The sequence below is a fragment of the Lepus europaeus genome, chromosome 2, assembly GCF_033115175.1.
Source record: "Lepus europaeus isolate LE1 chromosome 2, mLepTim1.pri, whole genome shotgun sequence".
NCBI lineage: Eukaryota > Metazoa > Chordata > Mammalia > Lagomorpha > Leporidae > Lepus > Lepus europaeus.
The window spans coordinates 130717586-130738166 of NC_084828.1; the positions used below are offsets into that span (position 1 = coordinate 130717586).

Genomic DNA, 20581 nt, shown 5'->3' on the forward strand with positions numbered 1-20581 from the left:
AACATTCATCTGAAAAGTTTTAAAGTAACCCAAGAAGAAGATACATTGCACTGATAACATTAATTTGGCAATGAAGTCAATTTGTTAACAATGCCCTCTTACCTCACTGTTTATCTTCTGAGTTCCCATTTTTACTAAATTTGTGTTCCTATTAGGCCATTCTATAAAAGTCAACCAAGTATACAAAATTTTCTTTTAGGCTGAGTCATGAGTCTTTCACATCTTGCTTTGTGGGACAGGGCTGCTCAGTGTGGACCACAGACTGATAGAATCAGCATTACCTTGTAGCTTGTTTGAAATACAAATTATTAGGCCCCGTTTCAGACCAAGTGAGTCAGAATCTGTAGGGGTAGGGCCCAGGAATTTGTCCCAGTGATTCTTAGGCAGTCTGAAGTATAGAAACCTCTGTGAGAGTGTCTGCATGGTTACCATTTTGCTTTTTATTTGCTCACACTTAAGATGCAACAGAAGACCATCTCTCAGCCCTGATACTGAATGGACGACCCAACAGTCCTCCCAATGTGTCTAAAACCAGCTTATATTTTTCTTCAAGACACAGTTTGAAGCTGCATTTATTTAATTCCTGTTTACCTTTCTGAAGCCTAGGGAAAAAGAAGCCAGGGACTATGAAGGAAAAGCCCAGCTGAAGTTTGGCCAACAGAGGGAAAGGATTTATTTCGTTTCTCTCCAGAGCTGGGGATAGGGCGAGTTTCTCAGGCATTCTGGAGGGTGGGGTGGAACCTGCTCTACTCCAGCACACATCACAGAGCCGCTGCCAGGCCAGCAGCACAGAAGCACAAGTGGCCATAAGGCTTGAGAAGCAGTGTAAGTCCCAGAGTGGTAAGACTCAGAGTGCCAGGCTGAGGTGGGATGGTCAACACTGGTTGGGTTAAGAAGCCATTAGGAAATAAACATATTAATTAGTGACATCAACTTTTACAATGCAAAATTTCCTACATAACATTACCATGTAACATGCTCTAGCATCGATTTAATTCCACAAAGTAGGGATTACTTTCACATCAGCATTATAAAAGTTTATTTTCACAATTCTAAAGAGGTAAATCCCCAAACTTTACATTTCCTCACTTATTTCTCCCAAAACAGATTAAAAAGATAAATAAATAAAAAGCGTCAGAATATCAAACCATGTTTAAAAATCCTGTGAGCTAACTTTAAAATCCGAATTATTTTAAATTATGACAGTGATGGAATGTTTGCCAGTTAATCAAGGTTCCAAACTAACATTCAAAATAAGAAAGAACTATCACTGGGATCCTGTTACATTTTAAATCACTATAAAGGCTGATCAATTTTTATCATTAATAATGCTATTGCCATAAGCAAATAATGCCATTTATATTCCAAAAGTATATTTGTCTTGCACACCTTACACATTGAGGTATAAAGCCATGCTTTACTTGCATTTTTTATTAACATAACGAATAATTTCTTCCATAATGGCAATTATAGTAAAAAGTCAAATAACATCAGCCAACTTGCTGGCATTTTCTATGGTCTTCTAATTAATAATACTAGTGCATAGACATGTATAAACCATATAGCCATACCAATTTATAAGCAACAAATTCAAATTATTAGGAATATAAATTCAAATATTATATCAATTTATAAGCAATAAATTTAAAATGTTAGGAATATAATAAAACTACATTATAAATAGTTTACTTTCCATATTTCCTTAACATTATTTTTTATTCATGTCTCCCACTAAATTTTCTTCACTAAACTCTGTTAAACTCTAGATTTAAATATGGCTAAACATAAAAGAGATGGGTGTCAACAAAACAGCTGAGTTTTGTCAGTGTCTAAGTCACTTAAAGCTATTCTTCAAAAGACACATTACTCAACCGAAGGCAAACGTGGAAAAAGTTGTATTTGAATCTTAGGTTCTTCACAGTTTGACCTGTCAGGGCCACAGGACATCAAAAGCCCAAGTTGTGAACGTTTACATACCATAAAGTTAACTGTGTCACTAGTGGAATGTCTGTTAGCTGAAGAAAGACCTCTGGAAACATTCAACAAGACATTTCAGCTTGCAGAAGATGAGCAGTTTGGAGTGGTACACAATCAAATTAACAAAGTTTCAAACCTCCTCAAATTTAAAGTGGTATTATACCCAAATAACAACCTCTAATGAAATTTCAGTTTAAATTGTAACACTTCTTATCATTATATGAAGAAGTCAACATTGTTAATAAATGGTCTTTGTGGTTAATAAAAAGCATAATCCTTAATCAATTTTGTGGAGTCAGTAATTAGACTAACGTCCTATCATCTGGAGGTTCTAGTATGTTCCAACTTCAGCCTGTCACAATCAGGAACACTAAGTGATATGCCCTCAACAAATATTCAGTGACAAAGTGTAACATTAGGTGTTACAACATGTAAGTAAGTACAAGAATATTTCAAAAGTTCATGGAAAATGAATTAAAGATGTTTACTCTGATACAAAAAAATTCATAATCTCTACATATGTTTTTCATAATACGCATTTTCATGAATTTTTGGAGATCATTCATGGATAAGTATTTCAATTTTTGCATCAAAATAAACAGCTTTTTAATTCCACTTCCCATGAACCTTTATAAAGTATCCTCACATAAGGTCTTAAAAACACCTAAGTGTTAGGTGAAACCAATGCCAAAATTCCCTCATAACTTTTCCTTAAATCCATTTATTTCCACTAACAAATCTAGGCCTGCCACTGGCTCTACCACTTTATTCCTATTTAGAAGCTGAAGTATGTTATCATTGATGCAATATGACTATTTTTCCAAACTATGGTCTTATTTCTGCTAAGTCATTCTTACAGTCTTTATTAGTTTAAGTTGTTTTAACTGTCTTTTTAGAACTCTAAAATGATATTAAATTTAAAATTTTTCCAATTCTGTTCCTCAAATATAATTCTGATATATTAGACAAACTATTAGACAACTAATATCAACATTGTAAAGAGATTCAATTGAATGAGTTTCAATTATCCTAAAAATGTAAGTGAATCTAAAGTGTGTGCCTTATGAAGTTATCTGAGAGTGAAAAACAAAAATTTGGAGAGACGATTGTTAAATACAATGTTAACAGGTATACTGAACAATAAATTGAAACTTTTTTATTTAACTGACATCTGCTTAGTTTTTTATTTAGTTAAGTATAAAGGCCCAGTTAAATCAACTCATTAGACTGATCAAGGCAAGACACTTGAACTACATAATAGGACTTAAAAAGCAGTTGGTGTTATAGTAGTTCTCTGATAACCACACACACATACACACACACACATACACACAAATTGGTAGAGTACTCTGGATATTAGATTTCCCCCTATAATTTTGTATAATGCACTGTTCACAATTTGCAGTGTTTTGAAAACTACACAAATTGGACATGGCCAAATTAGAGATGTCTGATTGAACTCTTATAAGGTATTTGGGAACTTTGGCTATATTCCCAAAAAGACTGATTTTAAACCATAAAAAATGAAAATTCATATAAAAGCACAACAGATTTAACAGACATCTTTAAAATAAATCAAATTGTAACTCAATTTTCTACTTTTTCAAATATGTCTAAGAAAGTTGAAAGTAATGTCTACATTTAAAAAAAATATTAACTGGGTGAATTTGGGAGGGGGAGGAAAACTATACAGTATTATTGCACTCCACGAAATGTGCAGAATTCCAAAATGTGCTAGCACTGAAAAACTGTCTTGCATTGAGGTTTTCCAAGAGGTACAACGAGCCTGCCAAAAAAGCATCTGGTCTGTACTAACAGCTTGCTGTCTTCAGTACAGGCCTTCATAATGTCAGTCACGCTGCTCTTGCAAAATCCCTTAATGTCTGAAAAACACATAGAAAAAAAAACATTTTATTTTAAAATCCACTCTTGCAAAAAGAAAATCAACTCACTGATCAGAAAAGATCTGATAACAATTCTGCTAAGCAAAAGTTAACTAACACTCTCCATAGTCAAAGATTAGCTTATAAATTTTCTATCTTGAGCATATTAAAAGAATTTACATACTTTTAGGAATTATTTGAAGGTAAGGAAAGAATACACATATATACACTCCAGCACAATATATCAACTCTGGTCATTAGTTGTTCAGAATAAAAGGGGAAAAAAAAATGTTAAGTTGTAGCCCAAGTTATTAAAACTTGAAGATAAAATTATTGACATAAGTTTCTTTTGGCAGGTCTAAACTCTCTTGAAACACATGAATTATTAATGAAGAAAACATCATTTATTTAAATTTAAGTTGAAAACTCAAGTGACAATAGATGCATTAACTACTAGCTTACTGATTCATGACAAGAAATAAAAGAAACCTATACATAGTCATGTGTATTTTTAAAGTACTTACAAAAGAGTTTTCAGTGCTGATAGGTGGGGCTATGACCGATGGTGTGGGATTGAATCCATATGCACATTGAGTTTCATTTCATTGTCAAGAATTTGAACAAGTTGTTGCATGGATGGAAGGTGACCAGATTCCAGTTTAGACCACACAGGTACATCTATAAAAAGAAGTGACAACCACCCCCCAAATTTAAATAGGAATCCCTAGCAAGACATTCATTCCACAAGTATTACTGCATTTGTATGTACATAACTGGGGATACAGGAGTGAACAAAAAGCCACTTGCTCTTAGTTTATGTTCTTGTAGGAGAAAACACAAAAGAACTGCCCAAAATTACAACTGTGTCCAAAGAACTAAAACTAAAGAGTGCTTCAAATGAAATCAGGGGCACACAGAAGGGGTCTTCAAAAGATAATGAAAAATGGGTTATGAGCAAACAATGTCTAGATTTCAAAATTTTTATGCACCAAAATAAATCCTTTTTGTTTGCTTTTTTAATTTAAGAGGCATAGAGACAGAGAGCTCTCACCTACTGGTCCACTCTCCAAATGCCTACAACAGCCCCAGACTAGAACCCTATCACTTGGGCCATCACCTCTCTCTTCCAGGATCTGCATTAACAAGAATCTGGATTCAGGAGCTGGAGCCAGGAATTGAACCTTGGAATTGTCTTTAAATATGGTATGCAAGTGTCATAAGTAACAGGCTAAAATACCTGCCTCTACATCTAACTGAAATCGTACTTTCCATGAACTTTTGAAATATCCTTGTACAGGCCGGCACCGTGGCTTAACAGGCTAATCCTCCACCTTGCGGCGCCAGCACACCAGGTTCTAGTCCCGCTTGGGGTGCCGGATTCTATCCCGGTTGCCCCCTTCCAGGCCAGCTCTCTGTTCTGGCCCAGGAAGGCAGTGGAAGATGGCCCAAGTCCTTGGGCCCTGCACCCGCATGGGAGACCAGGAGAAGCACCTGGCTCCTGGCTTCGGATCAGTGTGATGTGCTGGCCGCGGCGGCCATTGGAGGGTGAGCCAACGGCAAAAAGGAAGACCTTTCTCTCTGTCTCTCTCACTATCCACTCTGCCTGTAAAAAATAAAAAAATAAAAAGAAAAAAAAAAAAAAAAGAAAAAGAAAAAAAAAATCCTTGTACATAAGCCTCCATCACTGATTACGCAGAGAAGTAGTATCATTTAAATTGAGATCTACAATTTCAGTGCACAATTGATCACACTGATAGGTCTAAGAGTCAAAGGGATCACATAAGCAAGACTAGTGCCTGCTAATACGAACTGACAGAATCGGCCGGCACCGTGGCTTAACAGGCTAATCCTCTGCCTTGTGGCGCCGGCACACCGGGTTCTAATCCCGGTTGGGGTGCCAGATTCTATCCCGGTTGCCCCTCTTCCAGGCCAGCTCTCTGCTATGGCCCGGGAAGGCAGTGGAGGATGGCCCAAGTCCTTGGGCCCTGCACCCGCATGGGAGACCAGGAGAAGCACCTGGCTCCTGGCTTCGGATCAGCGAGATGCACCGGCCGCAGCGGCCACTGGAGGGTGAACCAACGGCAAAAAGGAAGACCTTTCTCTCTGTCTCTCTCTCTATATCCACTCTGTCAAAAAAAAAAAAAAAAAGAATAAAAAAGGGAGAGAATGATCCAACATGGGAAGCGGGAGGGATACACAGCAGACTCATAGAATGGCAGATGTCCTAAACAGCACTCTGGCCTCACAATCAGCCCTTAAGGCATTCGGATCTGGCTGAAGAGCCCATGAGAGTATTTTAGGCATGGAAAGCCAAGACACTCTGGCAAAAAAAAAAAAAAAAAAAAAAAAAAAACCTAAATGAAATATCTCTGTGAGTGAGATCCCAGTAGAAAGAACAGGCCTTCTAAGAAGGAGGTACCTTTCTCTGAAGGGAGGAGTGAACTTCCACTTTGACTATGACCTTGTCTAAATAAGATGGAAGTCGGTGAACTCAAAAGGCTTCCATAGCCTTGGCAACTCATGACAAGAGCCTAGGGAGATTACTGACACCATAAACAAGGGTGTCAATTTGTTAAGTCAACAACAGGAGTCACTGTGCACTTACTCCTCATGTAGGATCTCTGTCCTTAATGTGTTGCAATGTGAATTAATGCTCTGACTAGTACTCAAACAGTATTTTACACTTTATGTTCTGTGTGGGTGCAAACTGTTGAAATCTTTACTTAATATATACTAAATTGATCTTCTGTTTATAAAGATAATTGAAAATGAATCTTGATGTGAATGGAAAGGGAGAGGGAGCGGGAGTTGGGAGGGGTGCGGGCGGGAGGGAAGTTATGGGGGGGGAAAGCCATTGTAATCCATAAGCTGTACTTTGGAAACTTATATTTGCTAAATAAAAGTTAAAAAAAAAAAAGAATGTCATTGATATTTTGATTGGGATGACATTGAATCTGTAAATTGCTTTTGGTAGTATGGACATTTTCATGATATTAATTCTTCCAAACCATGAACATGGAAGATTTTTCCTTTTTTGTTTTTTTGGTCTTTTCTTATATTTCTTTAATGTTTTATAATTTTCATTGTAGAAGTCTTTCACATCATTGGCTACAGTTGTTTCAAGGTATTTAAATTTTTTGTAGCTATTGCGTATGGACTGATCTTAGAAGATCTTTCTCAGTTACGACACTGTCTGTGTATATAAATGCTGTTGACTTTTGTGTGTTGATTTCATATCCTGCAACTTTACCTAACTCTCTTATGAGTTCCAATAATTTCTTAGTGGAGTCTCTTGGTTCCCCTATACATAGAATCATGTCTTTTGCAAACAAGGATAATTTGACTTCCTCCTTTCCGATTTGTATCTCTCACACAAAGATGGAAATGGTTAGTATGTAAAACACCTTCAGTTAATCTCAAATTATGAAATTATAAAAAAAACTTATGAATTTCAAAAATGTTTGCACCACAATAAACGTAATATTTTAATTTCAAAAAAAAATTGAGATCTAAAAGATAAATTATCAAGACACAATGAGGATTCATGGGGACAGAAAACCTTTCAGGCACAGACAATAGAAGAATAAAAGGTGGAAAAGAGGGTGGCATATGAATAGTGAGAGAAAGTCAGTGAAACTGAAATAAAGGAGAGCAGTGGTACCATGGAGACTGGAGAAGTGGGAAGACTAGACTGAGGTCAACAAACTGTAAAGGGTCAAAGACTAAACACTTGTTTGGCCAGGGAAGATAAACAGTTTCAGTCAGGGCTCTTCAACTCTCACTGTAACCTGAAAGCAGCTACAGGCCATATATAAACAAATAGGCCTGGTTGTTTTCAAATAAAACCTTATTTAAAAAAACAGACAGGGGCTGGTGCTGTGGTGCAGTAGATTAAGACGCAATCTGCCAGTATCCCATATAGGTACCAGTTAAGTCCTGGCTGCTCCTCTTCCAATCCAGCTCCCTGCTAATGTTCCTGGGAAAGCAGCAGAGGATGGCCCAAGTACTTGGGCCTCTGCACCCATGTGGGAGACCAGGAAAAAGCTCCTGGATCCTGGCTTCGGCCTGGTCAGCCCTGGCCACTGTAGCCATTTAGGCAGTGAACCAGTAGAAGGAAGATCTCTCTCCTCTGCCTCACCCTCTTTCTCTCTAACTGCCTTTCAAAATAAGCAAATCTTAAAAGAAACAAACAAACAAAAACAGACACCATAGGACCAGTTTGCAGACCTCTAGCTCTGGCAAGTCTTTTGGTCAAGTTAAAAAGTCAAGTCATGGCCGGCGCCGTGGCTTAACAGGCTAATCCTCTGCCTTACGGCGCCGGCACACCAGGTTCTAGTCCCGGTTGGGGCGCCGGATTCTATCCCGGTTGCCCCTCTTCCAGGCCAGCTCTCTGCTATGGCCCGGGAAGGCAGTGGAGGATGGCCCAAGTGCTTGGGCCCTGCACCCGCATGGGAGACCAGGAGAAGCACCTGGCTCCTGGCTTCGGATCAGCGTGATGCGCTGGCCGCAGCGGCCATTGGAAGGTGAACCAACGGCAAAAAGGAAGACCTTTCTCTCTGTCTCTCTCTCTCACTATCCACTCTGCCTGTCAAAATAAATAAATAAATAAAATAAAATAAATAAAAAGTCATTTAATGAACCTGAGACATTTAGGTGACAAGATGAAGCCTACATTTTAAAACAATAACTACTGTTTAGAGCAGATATTGGATAATTTTTCTGTAAGACGTCAGAGAGTAAATATTTTAGGCTTTACAAATCAACAGACAAAGCCAAGTATATTATATAAGTATTTAAATAGTGAGAAAGATAAATCTCCATGAATTTTTCATTGATGAAATGCAAAACGTTAGTTATATATACAGAAACTTAAATTTCCTATGTGTCATACTGTATTTATATACTACATTATTTTAGCCATTTAAAAATACATAAACCGGGGCTAGCGCTTTGGCGTAGTGAGTAAAGCCGCTGCCTGCAGTGCCAGCATCCCATATGGACACCAGTTCAAGTCCCAGCTGCTCCACTTCCGATCCAGCTCTCTGCTATGGCCTGGGAAAGCAGTAGAACATGGCTCAAGTCCTTAGGCCCCTGCACCCATATGGGAGACCCAGAAGAAGCTTCTGGCTCCTGGCTTCTGATCAGCACAGCTCCAGCCATTGTGGCCAATTAGGGAGTGAAGCAGCAGATGGAAGACCTCTCTCTGTAACTGACTTTCAAATAAATAAATAAATCTTTAAAAAAAAAAAAAATATATATATATATATATATAAACCATTGTTAGCTTAAGGGTCATTTTTGCCAACCACTGATTTAGAGAATGGATAACACAGTAAACAAAGCACTAGTGGCATGGACTAGCATGGGGCAGTGAAACCAAACAGAAGCAGAGTTTTGAGAAACTGAGGAGGTAGTCTTGAGAAGATCTGATAATCCATTAAATAAGGAGAATAAGAGAATATGATGTTATAACAAATAATGATGCCTTTAAATAAATCAGAACTGTCAGAGAAGAAGCAAATTAGAGTATTCAGAAATTGTAGGAAGCCTAAGTAATCAAGAGTTTATTTGGAGCACAATACATTTAAGATTCCACAGCAATTAGAAGAAAGGCCAGGGATCATCATACAGATTTTATTTTATGTCATGAAAATGAATAAGGACCACGGAAACAACATAACAGGAGGGCCAACTCTTCAAGGAATTTCAAAATGTGAAGGTCAAGACAGAGAGTAGTTGAAATTTTCTAAATTCTTCTATATCCTGAATTTTCACAATTTCTTTCAAATAAATTTTCCTTTTACATGAACATTAAAGAAGTTTCTCTTATTATTAAAAAAATAAGCTGGATGCCCATTATAAATCATTTAAAATTTATCACAAAATGCCAACTATTCAGAACTTACCATTTAAAGTTATCTCAAATGCACCTGTTGACATACACTGGTTCTCAATCATGTTGCTCAAGAAGAAAACCATCATACATGCATAGACCTAAAAGAAAATACAATGAAGCACAATAGGCAAAGTCAAAACACCATCACAGATTAAGACATAGTAATCTTTTTAATGTATAATCTCATTCTTCACTTGGTAATTCTATTTTTTAATTCATCTTAAAGCTTCATACCAACTATCACTGCTATTCCATATGTTCAGATAATACATTCACAGCAAGAAAAACACAGTAATAATTCATAGCTATAAATATGCTGAAGAACTTACATTACAGTACTTCCACAAATCTGTGGAAAATACAATTAAAAACTAAGTTTAATTTGGTACAAAAAAATTATTTTCTAGTTTATTTGAAAGAGAGATGGAGACAAAGACAGACACACGGACAGATTGAGAAAGATCTCCTATCTACTGGTTTCTTCCCTAAATCTCTACAACTGCCAAGGCTGGGCCAGGAGAAAGCCAAGAGCCTGGAAGTCAATCTGGGTCTCCTTTTTGGGTGACATGGACTCAACCACCTGGGCCATCACCTATTCCCTTCCTGGGTATGCATCAGTAGGAAGCTGAAAACGGGAGCAGAAGCAAGGATTTGAACCCAGGAATTCCAATATGAGATGCAGGCATCTAAGCATCATCTTAACTAACACATCAAATGTTCACTCCTGGGGCAAAAAATCTTGAAATCCATGCATATCAGGGGTCCTCAAAATGAACATGGAAAACGAGAAATATGAAGAAACTATAAACGGATTTCAAATGTTTTTGCACCAAACTAAACATCTTTTAATTCCATTTTTCCACAAGCTTTTTGAAGTTCCCTCATATAGGATATTCATATTTTATTCATTTATTTATTTATTTATTTTAAATTTTTGACAGGCAGAGTGGATAGTGAGAGAGAGACAGAGAGAAAGGTCTTCCTTTTGCCGTTGGTTCACCCTCCAATGGCCGCTGCGGTATGCGCGCTGCGGCCGGCGCACCACACTGATCCGATGGCAGGAGCCAGGTGCTTCTCCTGGTCTCCCACGGGGTGCAGGGCCCAAGCACTTGGGCCATCCTCCACTGCACTCCCGGACCACAGCAGAGAGCTGGCCTGGAAGAGGGGCAACCGGGACAGGATCGGTGCCCCGACCGGGACTAGAACCCGGTGTGCCGGCGCCGCAAGGCGGAGGATTAGCCTAGTGAGCCGCGGCGCCGGCCGGATATTCATATTTTATATAATTTATACATATTACTTCCCAGAGATCTCATAATATCATAACAGCTTTAATAAGTTAAACAAGAATATCAGTATAAGAAGAGTTGCTGTTACCACTTTTGTAATTTAATATATGAATTCACAAGAGACTAGTGATGCAATAAGCAGCAACTCTATGTATTCAATACAACCTGTTTATGTTTCAAACAAATCACTTTAAATCAAACAAAGAAGCAGTAAGAGAGCACTGACATATTAAAATTCACTCATTCACCTTTTAAAGGCAAATCTTTACTCTCCCTAAAGGGACTAGAAGCCCCTTGCTGGACAAAAGTTTTAACTTAACAAAACCACTGGACTAAAAATAGGATACAGTGAGAATGTCAATTCACAACAAACTGTTTCAGAAAAATAACTCATGTCTCTAGAGCAGATGAGAAACAGTATTTCCTCCTGCCCCATTTGAACTGGACAGAGTTGTTTCATAAGGGTTTCTAGTTCTTGGAAACCCAAGTCTACTTTCATGGGAACAATACACAGCAACTGTCTTGAAAACTGCAGCTTTAAAATACATTCTTATACATTAGATCAGCAGCACCTACGTCTACACATAGTAGTAAAATGCACAAAAGATAATTTGGAATCAATAAATACAGCATAAAACATTATCCATGAGTACTCAACTTCCAACTCTTAATCCTCTGCAAATCAACATTTTGTTAATAACAGTAGAGACACACTTCAACTAGAGATAGTACCTCAGCACTTCTTCATGTTAAGTCTTGTCTGTTATTGGAAACAGGTGGTTCCATAAGAAAAAAAAATACAACTATGTAAGAGTCTGCTAAAGGCATTCAATCTAAAACTAAGACAAGACCAGACAACTCTAAAAGAGAATACTTCATAGAGGGAGGCCAAAGCGATCCCACCCAAGACATAAATAAAAATAATTGCTATTTCAGACAGAATGGTACACTCTCCAGAAAAAAAAAAAAAATTTTAAGCAAAATGGATGAAAATACAGGTGATCTAGAAAGAATGTATGTTGCAGCAAGATCCTGGAAAGGAAATAAAAGCACAAGATTCTTCAGCATATTCATTGCTGTTCTTTCAGGCAGTATGCCCAACAGAGTGCCAAGAACAGAAAAATTAAGACAAATATTTAAGAGAATGAGAGAGAGGAATTTTGAAAGAACAAGTTAATGTAAAATCCCTTTTTAGTTGTGAACTAACCTATTAATGCCCCCAATACTTGGTATAAAAGGCCCACATTATATCCATACTGTGTTTTGCAGAATATGATCTGAGTGGTTCTATAATCAAAATCAAATAATTACTTTGTACCCAGGTTCTGCTAAAGTAATACCTCTTATGCCACCAAAATAATCATTCTTAATATATAAATATGAAAACTGAGGTCAGGGGAGATTAAGTGACCTCCCCAAAGATAACATGCATTTAACAAGTCAATCAGTAACAAATACTCAATTAAAAGAAAAAAAATCAATAAAATATTTTCACTGACAACCTAAAAACCTACAGTTACCAAAGTTATTAAGTTACATACCTTATTTTCCTGGCCCCACTGCCAGATGCTAGGAGCTTGCATGCCAAAGAAAGCAAAAGGATCTTTGCCAACAATTATTAAGCCTATTAATACTAGCTTGAAGACTGACAGGAAAGATGCTATGTGTCTGTCAAAACAAAGAAATAAATTCAGCAGAAGCCATAATTTCTCATCTACTTTAAAATTTAATAATTCAAGTACATATGTATAGACAATTTCTAGACACTAACCTAGGTTACTAATTACAGAAAAGATAACTAAGGCTTACTACAGTTTTTAAAAAAAAGTATTTAATACTCTGGTTCTCTTCAGGTTGTATAAATCTTTCCCATCTTAAAAAAGCTTAATCTTTTAAATCAATCAAAAAATGAACTTATAAAATTCCTCAGAATTGGTCTTTTAAAACACTAACTTAAGACAACACAGAATTTAATATCATGGCTTTTCCAGAAAACTTTAGAGGAGTTATTGAGCTATTTCCATAAAAACTAATTAAGAAGATACATCCTTAGAATGGCTGCCATCTCTGAAATGACCCTATTGCTTCTTAAAGAAAAAGCTATGTATATTTGGATCAAATAAACTTGCTATTTATAAATCTGCATTCTCTGTATATTATCATAACCAAGTAAGAAATTAAAATAACTAATGAAAACTAAAAGTTTATAAAATCAAAAAAACTGTTTTCTTTTTAAGTTACTTAAATTTACTTACCTATATATTGGTTGAGGGAGGTAATTCTCTCCTTCAATTCGGATGTCTGGGTACCGCTGGCTAATAACCCGCATGTACTCCTCAAACACCCGCCTATACCCTCAGGAAACACTGCAAAAAAATACAAGTATTTGCATTAAGTGGTTTAGAATATATAGTTTTACTTTATAGTTAGATAAAAATTATTACCAAGATTAATTTTTTCTTAAGATCCATTACAAATTATTAATAAGGGAAGTTGGATGATGGATACATGGAGGTTTTGTGGGTTTTTTTATTTTTGTTTTTATAAATTTTATAGATTTAAGTTACTTCCTACTCAAATAAATCCTGCTATTAAAACATTAAACTTTATGTATTTGGACTATTTTGGCAACAGCAATTACCTACCACCTATCTTGAGTTCTCACACTGATTTAACTTTTTTTTTTCCAAGCAATGGGTTGTACCAACAATGAAATGAAAACAATTCTTATTTGTTTAAAATTGAGACTTTTAAATTTGGAACACAAAAGCATGAGATATGAATTTTTTTTTTTTTTATTCCCACTCTGCCCCTAACTGGGCTAATTTATTTGCTCAATCACAAAAGGAAAAGCAACTTAGACTAAACTCTTAGATTGCTTCTACCTCTAAAATCTGTGCCAAAAAACAGACTGGCAAGATAATTTTTAGCAATATAACAGAAAATCCTTTTAATTATTCTGGAAATTAAGTCTACAGCATCTAATCTTCTCCATTAAAGTCTCTTAACAACCCACCTTCAGAGGCACGAGGGAGTATACGTACAGAAAATATGCAGCGGCACTACAGTACCAACAGAATAGCTTACAAACTCAAATATGACTGTTATGCACTGATTTAAGGAACACATTTCATGAGTTGGTGATGGTATCACCTGGTATAGAAGAAGCCAGGACAGTTATTATATTCTACTAGAGTAAAACTTGAAGTGCCAGCATTGTTAATCAAAGAAAAAACTAATCACTAGCAACCCAAGGGAATAGCATGGAGTTTATGGGGTAAAATAGTTCAAATACTAGATTTCAATTTACAAAAACACACATTTTGGAGGATAAATTCACCAGTTTTTTCTTGTATTATTTAACTTTATAAATTTAAAACTTTTTATTTATTTATTTGAAAGTCAGAGTTATAGGGGGAGAGAGAGACAGAGATCTTCCATCTGCTGGCTCACTCCCCAGATGGCTGCAATGGCTAGGGCAGGGTCAGGCCAAAGCCAGGAGCCTGAAACTCCATCCAGGTCTCCCATGTGGGTAGCCAGGGCCTGAGCACTTAGGCCATTTTCTGCTAGTTTCCCAGGCAAGGAACTGGACTGCAAGCACAGATTGGAACCAGCATTTACATACGATGCGGCCTTGCAGGTGGTGGCTTAACTCGCTGAGCCAGGACATCAGCCCTCATTCACCTCTCTTGACAATTGTGCCTTGATGTTTAAATCTATGTGGTTCTTCTGATCCCAAAAAGTCTTTACTTAAGTCTCACACCTTTGTGTGAAACTCCAAATAGAAAAGGATATACTGTTCGACTCCAAAAGAATTTTAAACTGTACTTACTTTTTAAAAAGTCAATCAGTTTACAAAACTACACAACATATTAGACATGCAAATTTATTGTGCTCCTCCTTTCATATGCTTCAGACTTGTGAAGAAAAACCAAGGAACTGGGGCCAGCACCGTAGTGCAGTAGGTTGATCCTCCACCTGTGGCGCCGGCATCCCATATGGGCGCAGGTTCTAGTCCCAGCTGCTCCTCTTCCAATCCAGCTCTCTGCTGTGGCCTGGGAAGGCAGTGGAAGATGGCCTGGGTACTTGGGCTCCAGCACCCGTATGGGAGACCAGGAGGAAGCGCTTGGCTCTTGGCTTCGACGGCGCAGCTCCGGCCGTTGCGGCCATTTGGGGAATGAGCCAACGGAGGGAAGATCTTTCTTTCTGTCTCTCCCTTTCACTGTAACTCTCTCTCTCAAATAAATAAATAAAATCTTTATAAAAAAAAAAAAAGAAAATTAAGGAACTTTTTCCCTATGCGATTATTGCCCCCAAAACAAAATATCTGTTTTAAGAGCAGCAATCACTACTGCAGATGGATGTCTTCCAAAATAAAACATGGGGCGAGTGTTTACTACAGCAGTTAAAACACCACTTCAGATACCACATTAGAGGGCTACTCTGCTTCTGATCCAGCTGCCCACTAACAAACACCTTGAGAGGCAACAAATGCTGGCTCAAGTATTTGGGTCCCTCCACCCATGTGGAAAATCTGGGCTAAGTTCCAATGTCCTAGCTTTAGCCTGGCCCAGCCCTGACTGCTGTAAGCATTTGGGGGAATGAACCAGGGGATAGAAGATTTCTCTTGGTCTGTCTTGCAAATAAAATGAAAATAAATAATTTTTTAAAAAAATTTTTAAATGAAACATATCTACTGTTTATCTAGAAAGGAAAATGTTAAAAGCACATGTAAAGAATTCGTAATCATTCCACATCTACCACATTACCCTAGTTCTTTCAAATTATTCTGTCTTACCAGGTCAACAAGTCAAAGTACCTATCTGAGTCCACCTCCAACAACAAATATGTGAACATGCTGAAAACATTGCAGCAGTTACCTATTCCTTCTGCCGACCAAAGGTTCTTAAAAAGTAAACCTAAACCTAACTCCTGTCCCCTCCCCTTCCTATTTATTTTTTACTTGAAAGGCCATGACAAAGATCTACATCTACAGGGCTGAGCAAGGTTGAAGCCAGGAGCCCAAAACTAAATCTAGTTCACTCATGTGAATGGCAGGTACTTAAGCCATCACCTGCTGCCTCTCTGGGTGCACAATATCAAGAAGCTGGAAATAAGAGCAGAGTCATGACTTAAACCTGGGTACTCTGATATGGGATGTGGGCATCCCAAGGGGCATCTTAACTGCTACACTAAAGATTTGTCCTGTAAGTATACCTAATCTTGAAAAACAATCAGGGACTGGTGGTGAGGCTGCCACCTGCGGTGCAGGCATCCCATATGGGCGCAGGTTCGAGTCCCAGCTGCTCCACTTTCCGATCCAGTTCTCTTCTATGGCCTGGGAGAGCAGTAGAAGATGGCCCAAGTCCTCAGGCCCCTGAACCCATGTGGGAAGCCTGGAGGAGGCTCCTGGCTCCTGGCTTTGGATCGGCACAGCTCCAGCCGTTACTGTCATGTGGGGAGTGAATCAGCAGGTGGAAGACCTCTCTCCCCCTGCCTCTCTTTCTCTCTGGTGTTAACTCTGACTTTCAAATAAATAAATAAATCTTTATTTAAATGTATCTTCTCTTTTTTTTTTTTGACAGGCAGAGTGGACAGTGAGACAGAGAAAGGTCTTCCTTTACCGTTGTTCACCTTCCAATAGCCGCTGCGGCCGGCGCACTGCGCTGATCCGAAGCCAGGAGCCAGGTGCTTCTCCTGATCTCCCATGCGGGTGCAGGGCCCAAGGACTTGGGCCATCCTCCACTGCACTCCCTGGCCACAGCAGAGAGCTGGCCTGGAAGAGGGGCAACAGGGACAGAATCCGGTGCCCCGACTGGGACTAGAACCCGGTGTGCTGGCGCCACAGGCAGAGGATTAGCCTATTGAGCCACCGCGCCAGCCTAAATATATCTTTTCTATATGGAGTCAACCACTACAACTGCTTGGCTTAATGTATTTTTCACACAGTACTCTTCCAAAGGGAGAGCTTGTTTCCATATTAAAAGATCTAGATATAATAACTAGAAAGGAAATTTTAAAAATACAGAAAAACCTCATCTATGCTATTTCTAACAGATCCTATGCTTTTAGAGTTCATCACATGTCCAGTTTCCTAATTCAACAGTGCCAACCATCCCACTGTTCCCTCCTCACCACATCTAATTGTAGTCAAATGCCTGCTTGTGTATCAAACCTGAGCCTACCAAATTCTCACATCATGAACAAATATCTTGCGTTTACTGCAAGGAAATAAAAAAATAAAACAAACTCACTCTCCCTTTTTATTCACAATGACCCACTCACACATAGGAGACCCAACTTCTTCCTATAGCTAATGTTCCAGAAAGGCGAATCTGTCACAGGAAGGCCCCAAGTGCCTTCTCTAGAATGAAGAATTGGGATTTTAAAAACTGTTAAATGACAGTTAACACCAGAGCTGACAGGAGAGGAGAGTCATACTTTTTCAAGAGGACTAAGTGGAGATAAATCAAACTTCAGAGAAAGAGAAAAATGAAGTACACTTGACTGAGAAAAGTACAGATGTGAATCGGAGAAGAATGAATGAATTCTTGGGAGTGGTGTTTGGTGCAGTGGTTGGGATACAACTTGAGACCCCCACATCCCATATCAGAGTGCCTGGGTTCAAGTCCTGGCTGTTTCTGATTCCAGATTCCTGCTAACATGCACCCCATAGAAGTAATAGTGATGGTCAAAGAACTCGATCCCCTGCCACCCACATAGGGCACTCAGATTGAGTTCTGGGCTCCCAGTTTCAGCGTGGCCCAGCCCTGGCTGTTATTGGCATTTGGCAGTGAACCAGTGGATGGAAAACTGCTCTCTGTCTCTCCGCTTTTCAAGTAAGTAAAAATAGATAAATAAAATTAAAAATAAAAATCAGGCTTTTCAGTTCCCTACTTCAGGCCATCTCTGCTTCTGGGTTTCAAAACCACCCTTTTAGAAATCTTTAAATGCATTTCTAAATGCTTTGTTTATACCAGTTCAAAAGAGTTTCTGCTACTTGCGTCCCATTAAAGTTTCCCCCACTTCCCACCAAGAAAATTAAGAAGATATTGTATGAACACTGGTTTCTAATTACACACAGCATTGATCAAGCTCCAGCAGAACACTGACCATTACATTTTTTTATATAATCTTCATTTCTCCTTGATCTGTTTAGTAGCTAAAGTACTAACAGACATTTGTCTGATTAATCACCTGCTCTAAGTATTTTTTATTTTTATTTTTTGACAGGCAGAGTGGACAGTGAGAGAGAGAGACAGAGAGAAAGGTCTTCCTTTGCTGTTGGTTCACCCTCCAATGGCCGCCGCGGCTGGTGCACTGCACTGATCCAATGGCAGGAGCCAGGTGCTTCTCCTGGTCTCCCATGGGGTGCAGGGCCCAAGCACTCGGGCCATCCTCCACTGCACTCCCTGGCCACAGCAGAGAGCTAGCCTGGAAGAGGAACAACCGGGACAGAATCCGGCGCCCCGACCAGGACTAGAACCCAGTGTGCCGGCGCCGCAAGACGGAGGATTAGCCTATTGAGCCGCGGTGCCAGCCCTGCTCTAAGTATTTTAAGCATGAAATCTGAACAAGATATTCTCTACATCATACCAGAAATAAGAATAAACTAACGGGATAAATGCTTCTTAGAAGTAAGTTTCAGGGAGTAGGCATTTGGCCTAAAGGTTAAGACGACCACAACCCACAGTTGAGTGCTTGAGTTCCATTTCCAATTCTGGCTGCAAATTCCAGCTCCCTGCTAATGCAGACCCTGAGAGGTAGAGACAATGGTTCAAGTAACTGAGTTCCTGAGACCCATGTGGGAGCCCTGGATGAGTTCCCTGCACCTGGCTTTGGCCCCAGGGCCTAGTCCCAGTCACTGTGTGGGCTTCTGAATGGGAGCTCTGTCTGTCTCTCTGCCTCAAAAGTAAATAATTAATTTTTTAAAGTTGTAAACAAGAGTGCTCAAACACTCTGGAAGAATTTTAAAGATGTAGACCTTAATTTGCTCAGTTTTTCAAAAAGCTGCAAAAGCAGGGGCTGGTGCTGTGGCACAGCAGAGAAAGCCACTACCTGCAGTGCCGATATTCCATATGGATGCCAGTTCAAGTCCCAGCTGCTATACTTCCGATCCAGCTCCATGCTAATGTACCTGGAAAAGTAGCAGAAAATTGTCCAGGTCCTTGGGCCTCTGCACCCATGTGGGAGACCTGGAAGAAGCTACTGGCTCCTAGCTTTGGTCTGGCCCACCTCCAGCCATGTTGGCCATCTGGGGAGCAAACCAGCAGATCGAAGACTCTGTCTCTCTGCCTCTGCCACTCTGTAACTCTACCTTTAAAAAAAAAAAAAAAAAAAAGTTGCAAAAACAACTAAATAGGTGGCATCTTATCAGATTAACACTGCAATGCCCTCCATCGTAAAAACACACAAAATGAGCCTATAGTGGCTCCTGAGAGGTTCAGAGTTCTGGTTTCTTTACTGACTTTATTCAAACATTCACCTAATATCAGTCTACAACCAGTGGATAAAAAGACAAAATTCACAAGGCCAGTGCTGTGGTGTAGAGGATTAAGCCTCCGATTGAGGTATTGGCTCAATGGGTGCTGGTTTGAGTCCCAGCTGCTCCACTTCTAATCCAGCTCCCTGCTGATGCATATGGAAAAGAATTGGGGGATGACCCACTTGGGCCCCTTCATTCACATGGGAGACCAGAAGAAGCTCCTGGTTCCTGGCTTTGGCTTGGCCCAGCCCCAGCTGTTGCAGTCATTTGGGGAGTGAACCAGCGGATGGAAGACCTCTCTCTCTCTCTGCATTTCCAATAAACACATGTATCCTACTTTTTTTTTTTTTTTTTTTTTGAAAGGCAGAGTTACAGAGAGGCAGAGGCAGAGGCAGAGAGGGAGAATTGTTGTACTGGCTCACTCTCTAAATGGCCACAATGGCCAAAGCTGAGCTGATCCAAAACCAGGAGCCAGGAGCTTCTTCTGGGCCTCCCACACAGAGATAAACATACAGGGAAAGATTTTCATCTGCTAGTTCACTCCCTAATGCCCACAAAAGCCAGGCCTGGACCAAGCCAAAGCCAGGAGCCAGGAACTAAATTCAGATCTCTCGTGTAGGCAGCAGGAACCCAACAACCTAAGTCATCACCTGGTGCTTCCCAAAGTGTGCATTAAGCAGGAAGCTGGATTGGAAGCAGAGCCTGGGCCCAAACCCAAGCACTACAGTATGCAATACAGTAGTCCCAAGTGGTGTCTTAACCACTACGCCAAGTTCTTGCCCCTAGAGTCACAAACATTCCTAATGAGAAACAAATAGTAAAGTTTCTTTAAAATGTTACCTCAGGGGAAAGTGTTGTAGCACAGCAGGTTAAGCTGCCACGTGGGACACCCTCCTCCCATACTGGATGCCTAGGACTGAGTCCAGCCTCCACTTCCGATCCAGCTTCCCTACTAATGCACCTGAGAGACAGATGCTGGGTGGACCAAGTACTTGGGTTTTTGAACCCACAGGGTAAAACTTGGATGGAGTTTCTGGTGTGTGGCTTCAGCCAA

At 39.4% G+C, this 20581-nt stretch overlaps 1 protein-coding gene across 1 annotated transcript in view; it reads right to left on the bottom strand.

Annotated features, from left to right (window-relative positions):
• Window positions 1–644: 644 nt before the first annotated feature.
• SELENOT (selenoprotein T) overlaps window positions 645–20581 on the bottom strand; it is a 36239-nt gene continuing 16302 nt past the window's right edge. Inside the window, exons 2-6 of the mRNA XM_062213106.1 lie at window positions 13298–13408; window positions 12584–12710; window positions 9767–9854; window positions 4385–4538; window positions 645–3860 (exon numbers count right to left, since the gene is read on the bottom strand). Of these exons, the coding sequence (XP_062069090.1) occupies window positions 4414–4538; window positions 9767–9854; window positions 12584–12710; window positions 13298–13408 (451 nt within the window). The 3' untranslated portion in view covers window positions 645–3860; window positions 4385–4413. The remainder of the gene's footprint in view (window positions 3861–4384; window positions 4539–9766; window positions 9855–12583; window positions 12711–13297; window positions 13409–20581) is intronic.